At 37.9% G+C, this 6,817-nt stretch overlaps 1 protein-coding gene across 1 annotated transcript; it reads left to right on the top strand.

Annotated features, from left to right (window-relative positions):
* The first annotated feature begins 291 nt into the window (after positions 1–291).
* On the top strand, positions 292–5,001 carry LOC133138026 (lactose-binding lectin l-2-like). Its single transcript, XM_061256499.1, has 6 exons — positions 292–406; positions 761–835; positions 2,201–2,298; positions 3,911–4,033; positions 4,590–4,701; positions 4,789–5,001. Exons 2-6 carry the CDS (start codon positions 775–777, stop codon positions 4,866–4,868), a joined length of 474 nt encoding a protein of 157 aa, XP_061112483.1. The 5' UTR covers positions 292–406; positions 761–774; the 3' UTR covers positions 4,869–5,001.
* The last annotated feature ends 1,816 nt before the right edge of the window (positions 5,002–6,817 follow it).

The raw sequence follows: 6,817 nt of genomic DNA, 5'->3' as shown, positions 1-6,817 counted from the left end.
TGATGACACCAGTGAGGGAAAAGGCTCTGAAAATGTAGAGCTGACAAAGTTTTTCATATTTTGCGTGTCTGGGCCAGATGTTTCCCAACATTAAGCTCACTAGAACGAAACCTTTCTGTTCACATTGAATGCTGATATCAGGATTCACTATTTGTTTTCTTTCTGCCATGACAATGTGCATGACTATGCATGTCCTCTTTCTCTGATAGTCATCATCAATTTTGTCATCATGTGGCCAATTCCTATGAAACACCTGTGTGAAACTGTTGTTTACATTTTCCCTATCAAATCCCTATATAAAGGCAGTGGAGCACTGTGAGTAGGACTGTGTTCATCAGAACAGAACTACAGATCATTCACAGCTACGTCACCCACCTGTCTATTTTCTTCCAGCTTGTATCTACAGGTAAGAGAAGAAACAGGCCTTCTGGCCACATTGTCTTGTTCTGGAACTAGTCTTATACTAATAATGGTAAAATAGTAATACTATATATATATATACTATAGCTATGTATAGCTATCTATGTGTGCTGCAAGACATTAAATGTGGGGGACAACATGAACAGTACATCACATTGCTCAAGACAAATGAGTCCTATACCTGTCCTCTTGGTTTAGAGTATGCCTTTTTTGTTTAATGAACTGGAAAAAAATAAGAGCTGTGCGCCCATTGTGTTTTTGCTTTTGTACTGAGCCATTAACTTTACATAATGGCTGATATTGAGATCTTTCAATCCTCTGTCTCTACTGACTATTGAAGATCCAAGATCCATCATGGTCTCCTTCCCAATGGCAAAGCTAATTCTTGTGGCTGCTCTTTCCTGCCCAACTTTTGGTGAGTATTTATTGTATTTCACCTCAGATGGCTACCTATACACAGGTTATGATTAAGGCTGGGTTTTCTTCACAGAAAATATTGACAAAGTCACAGAACAGTCATGGCAAATGTGTTGAAAAAAAATAAAAAAATCACAGAATAAAGTAAATGGATAGGCAAGTGCTTTTAATGAGAACCAGCATTCTGTTTTGCCTTTAATTTAACAGACAGACATTAGAAATAGAGTATGCTGAAATTGCATTAATAAAAAAACTTGTTAGTCTGTGTTCGATTTTTTGTCTTTCAAGTTTCTTTTCCGACACCATATTGTACATTGTTAGGTTCAGTCTTTGATGGCGCACCTCTCATCACTGAATGTTACCAACGTTGTTAAAAGGGGCTGTCATACATCTGACTGCAATAACTGACAAAGATCGAAATCTTTATCCCAGCACATTGTAGTTGTTTCTCCTAGCCTGTGGCAATATTGTTAAAATACTATGCACAACACTGTAGGCTACATTGAGTTTGAGTTATCTTCCATAAGTTGAGAGAAATCATGGAACAAACTGAAAATGGAGGAAATCACAGAATTCGCAAAAAAATGGCGAATGTCACAGAACTGGCAAAAACATTTTTGTTTGCTTGAAAAAAAAAAAAATCACGGAATGTGTGATGCCCATGACAATTACCCTGTCTTAGTTGCATTATTTGCAGGTTGTATGGGTAACTCATAATGTCTGTACACTGTGTAACTGAGGGCATTGCAACACTGTGACCATACAAAATAACCCTCCATAATAAGTCCTTTTCCAAAATGGCATACAAATGTGTTGTGCTGTGTCATTTTGACCCTCTTTAACTGTATACATTTATTTTGCTTCTTATTTTTCTTTGTGAATGATTCTGGTGGCACTTTCCATACAGGTGCCCAACTTTCAATTACTGCTCATTTGGCTCTAAAATGAGATGTTGCTCACACATTTGTCATATTTATGGATAAAAGACTAGTACTTTGGGAGACAATAAGGTGACACACTACATTTTTTCCATTACAATATTTTTGTGCTTATTTCAACTGTTGGGATCAATTTGACACAAATGTAAAACCGGTCATAAAATCTGAACATCTGCATAAATGCATTGAAATGGGAAATCTGCTGTTTGAATACCTGCTTCATTCAAATGCATAACAATGTTGCACCACAGTCATGGTCTTATCTTGAAACCTGTGACAAAGGAACATGTTAGACGTTCCATTTTTAGAAAAAAAAAACTGCCTGTACAGGACAATACACTTTGCAGAGCTGTTCTTTTGACTTGTGTGCATGTCAATGGAAAATAATATACAGTAATTTTTTGCTTTGTGTTTGTATCCCTCAGCACAAAAGTGTGAGAATGCCTGCCCTCCCGGCTGGAAAAGCTTTAATTATCACTGCTACAGGTATTTTGGATTTCTCATGGACTGGGCCCAAGCTGAGGTAATATGTCCAGCATTCTTAATACTTATAATAACAGTACATTAATTCATTCAAGTTTCTGAAACATCAGGGGTCCTTTATAAAAGTCTGAGATAGCATCATTAGTGTGGCCTATGTGTGAAAGTGAGCACATTGAACACACTGTAGGCTACATGTTTTCATTGTTAATGTAAAATTACATGCTTTACTTTTATTTGCAAGAAATGCAGAGGATAAAAAGGCGGAAAGAAACCATTTTGTCCATAAAAATACATTTCCTAATATGAAAAATATTATTACCCATTCCAAATGTCACAGGCCCTGCAGGCATTGCAATCAGGCCTTGATTTTGATTGTCATCTCCACCCTTGCTTCTGTCTTGCGATGAACCAAGTTTTAATGAGCTTGTTGTTCAGCATCAGGGGCAGGGAAAAGCATCATCAGAAAGGTCAGGCAGAGATAGCCTTGGTCTCCACATTTTATCAAATGGTAGGCTATATAAATCATAGCTTACATAATGGAAACTAAAAATGCACTTACATAACTAAAAGTAGGATTAGAAAAAAATGTATGCCCTTATGTAAGGTGGCATAGCGCCTTCATATCAATGATGTCAAATGAGGTAGGGGACGTCAAAGGAGGACGCTGTGTGAAAAGGCTATTTTTCTTCTGTTCATTCACTTCTTCTGTTCCAGAATTTTGGTCATTGATAAAAAAATAAACTATTAACATTTCTATTTTTGAAATCATTCTTATTTTACAGCATTTTTTCACACCTGCACAGTATTATACATTCCGCAGTTCCTGTGAATTAACGAATCACCGAATAACGAATCACCTGCTAGACTAGAGGATAGGCAGCCGTTGAGATAATTTAGCCATTATATTAGGCCTTTTTGTCACATGACATTAGCAGGGCACATGAAGCAAACAGCAGTTTGTTGTTTAAATGTGCATGATTGGTCAATACAGAAATGTCACTGTATACAGTATGACATGATTTTGGTTCATGGAACTTAGCAAAGATGTAGCATAAGAATGAAGGGTGCAACCAAACAAAGACACAAAATTAGCTTCAAACTAACTCGTTACAACATAACATTTAGTACTGACTTTACACCCTAACTTGCGATCAAACTTATGTTGCACTGTTGCAACAGGCTGCTCATATCTAAAATATCACAGCTCAGATTATTTGCGCAATGGTAACCAAACGCAAGTGACTTTTCTTGTTTCTTGAAAATCAACTACATCTGTTCATTTTGTCTTTATTGATTGTTTTAATTTTGTGTTTTGTCAATTGTGTATGTTTTTATGGTTTTTTTATGTAAACACTGTGTTCTTGAAAAAGAAGGCACTGATCCCTTATTGTGTCTTTGAGTACTATATAAAAAAATAATGGTTGATTCTAATAGCAAAGAATTATTAGAATTATGTGACTGCACATTTTTACAAAAAAGCTGATTTGAATGAATTTCCATCGGTGTTGTTTTTTATTATCAAAATAACATAGTTCACCTGTGAAAATCAAACTGCACAGATTCCTATCTCCGTGACCTGTCTGTCTCATGGTAAATAATCAATATGATGCATTATAAGACTGACAAATCTCATCTCCCTTGTCCCTTTGCAGAGATACTGTGTTGGACAAGGAGGAAACCTGGCCTCAGTGCACAGCCAAGTGGAATATTACTTTCTCCAGAAGCTCACTAAGAACACCCTTCCATTCTGGATAGGACTGACAGACTGTCAGAGGGTATAATGATTAATGAAGGCAGCTTTACACTCACTAGCCAGTAGTACACAACTTGAGAATCAAAGGAATCAATAAGAAACTGATACAGCCAACCCTGACACTATTAATTAATTCACATTGTGCCAAATAAGACAATTTATTTCACAATGAAACAAGACATAATGGCAAGCCAAGAAATAATAATGGAAGATTCTATTTATATAATACATTTTAAGTACATAATTGTGCACTTTCTACTTCACAGTCAAACATGAGATGTTATTCTGACATTGCTGAATGCATTTTACTTGTAATTTAACAGTAGAAAAGACATTCAAGCACAATCTAAAAAAAAAACTTAACATGAAGACTGTACATTGCAGACAAAGTAAGCTGAATTTTAAATGACAGTAGTAATTGCTTTAAAAAAATCCATTATCTTTATTTCATTGTCTTTCAAAATTGTTTTTGATACTTGCCATCGAAGAAGTAAAAATGTAATGTTTTAAGATAAGACTGCATTTGCACACACTAGTACTGTCTTCACCACAAGCAAACTTTTGTCGTCCCTGTTCAGGAGGGTTACTGGATTTGGTCAGATGGATCTAAACTGGACTTTCGCCACTGGAATTCTAGGGAGCCAAACAATTTGAATAGAAACGAGGACTGTGTGCATGCAAACTGGGCTGGTAAGCATACAGTAAGTAAACTCCGTATTACTGCTGAGTGGATTTTACTGGACTTACTGACTTTTCACTCTTGTGTTGTAACCACAGCGCAGAAAAAGTGGAATGACATTCCCTGCTCAAATCGGTACAGATTTGTCTGTTCCAAGCTTCAAGAAGGAGAGAAGTGAGGTGCTGGCGATGACAAGAAAAGCAGCTCTGACCAGTCAGAAGCATGCGTCTTTAAAGCTTTGATTTTTCATCCTTGATTACAGTGATCTCTGTTACCTCTGTTCCTCAAATAAAGCCTTCCTCAGCATGTTATTCAAGTGTCAAGGTCATATTTCTCAGGTAATTTGTGGTCAGTATCACGGTCTGTTTTCACTCTCTGGCAGGAACCACCAGGTTACTGATAATATTCTCCACATACACACATACAGTGGGCTCCAGAATTATTGCCACTGCGTATAATAAACAACATAGTTAATGATCTATATATGCTATGTTGAAACTATATTGGAAAATGATATACTTTTATTTCAATACATTTACTCTCATGTTTCAATGTTTTTATTTGGTAACCTCATTTTGTCTGAAAGCCACAAGTGCCAAAATTATTTGCACCCCTAACAATTCTTGTAAATAAAATCAAACCACATCAAATCAAATCAAAGTGAAATTTTCAATAAAATTTTACTATGTGTCATTCCATCATTTCCGGCTTCACGAGAGTATAAAAATCCCTTTGTCAACCATCAGCATGGGAAAAGCCATGACCATCATAAGTCTGGCAATGGGTACAAAAAAAATACGTAACGGCAAAACATACCACTTATCACTGTGAGGGCAATGATAAAAAGGCGAAAACATATGAAATGGTAGGCAAAATTGCCAGGAAAAGTATGAAAGTGTATATTAAGGACGGTAAGGAAGATGGTGAGGGGGGCCCATAAGTAACCCAAGGATCACAGTTTAAGAATTGCTGAGATTGTGTCTTGGTGTTACATGGTGTTGACATCTCTTAAAAATCAGTTCACCTTGTTTCATATTGATACTGTATTATTTTTCTAATTTGTTGGGATTGAATGGCAAACATGCAATACACATACTGCTATGCAAAGTTCTGTACCAAATTTGCATACAAATGTCTTGTGTGGGGTTCTTTTTGACCCCTTGTAACTGTATAAAATGTAGGAAAATATACAACCATTTTTATTTTTATCTCAGATTTCTTTGCGGATGATTCTGCTGGCACACTAGTCCTGTTCGAGATTTCACCACTCTAGGTGTCCACTTTTCCACCATCCGATAATTACGAACAACGACCGCTTCACCTACCGGAAACTCTCTTGTCTTTCAGTGCGCTGCACTGCACAGGCGTTGGGCCTCCTGATCCTGTGCTACCACAGACACAACACTCGGCTTAAGTAAGTCCAAATGAGAGCACACCTTGCGGCGTAAAAATAGCATATCCGGAGCTTCTTTCCTATAGAGTTCCTATACGAAAGGGGAAAGATGTCCGACCCTTTTGATGACTTCATGGCACCTTTGAACATTTGCACAAAGCGTTCCGCCAGCCCATTCGTGGGCTTCAGAAACTTCCAAAACTCGACCAATACAAACTGGGGGCCAATGTCACTGACCAGGACTTCAGGAATGCCCCAATGGCTGAACAGGCCCCGCAGCACCTGAATGGTTTTGCCGGTGGTAGTACTGTCCATCAGGACGACTTCTGGCCACTTAGAGTGAGCATTCACGACTATAAGGTACATGTTACCTTCAAATGGGCGAAATCGATATCAACCCTCTGCCAAGGACCCCCTGGCCATTTCCATGGGTGTAAGGAACATGGCGGTGCTTTTGTTTGCTGTTCCACTTGTGCATCAATTCCTGGCCACCAGACATAGCCACGTGCCACAGCCTTAATCTGTGCTACATCTGGGGGTCCCTTGTGCAAACAATTACCCGGATACCCCACATGAGACACCCTTGCTAAATAGTGAGCTCATTCCTCCTTTTGAGGAATGGTGACAGAGCGCCGTTCATGTTTGCGTCGTCTTGAAAATGTCCAGTTGCCACTATTTCCATGACTTTGGAAGATGGTCAGCCACAGTATATTTGTGGATGTCAGAGCTGCTAA

This window comes from Conger conger, chromosome 9 (assembly GCF_963514075.1).
Source record: "Conger conger chromosome 9, fConCon1.1, whole genome shotgun sequence".
NCBI classification, from domain to species: domain Eukaryota; kingdom Metazoa; phylum Chordata; class Actinopteri; order Anguilliformes; family Congridae; genus Conger; species Conger conger.
Note: the sequence above shows the minus strand (reverse complement) of the source record. Positions and strands in the feature narration are given on the sequence as shown.

Coding starts and splice junctions, on each gene's coding strand:
- LOC133138026 (XM_061256499.1), top strand. CDS start 775: ATGGTCTCCTTCCCAATGGCAAAGCTAATTCTTGTGGCTGCTCTTTCC. Junction 836..2,200: donor TCTTTCCTGCCCAACTTTTG/GTGAGTATTTAT, acceptor TGTATCCCTCAG/CACAAAAGTGTGAGAATGCC. Junction 2,299..3,910: donor TGGACTGGGCCCAAGCTGAG/GTAATATGTCCA, acceptor GTCCCTTTGCAG/AGATACTGTGTTGGACAAGG.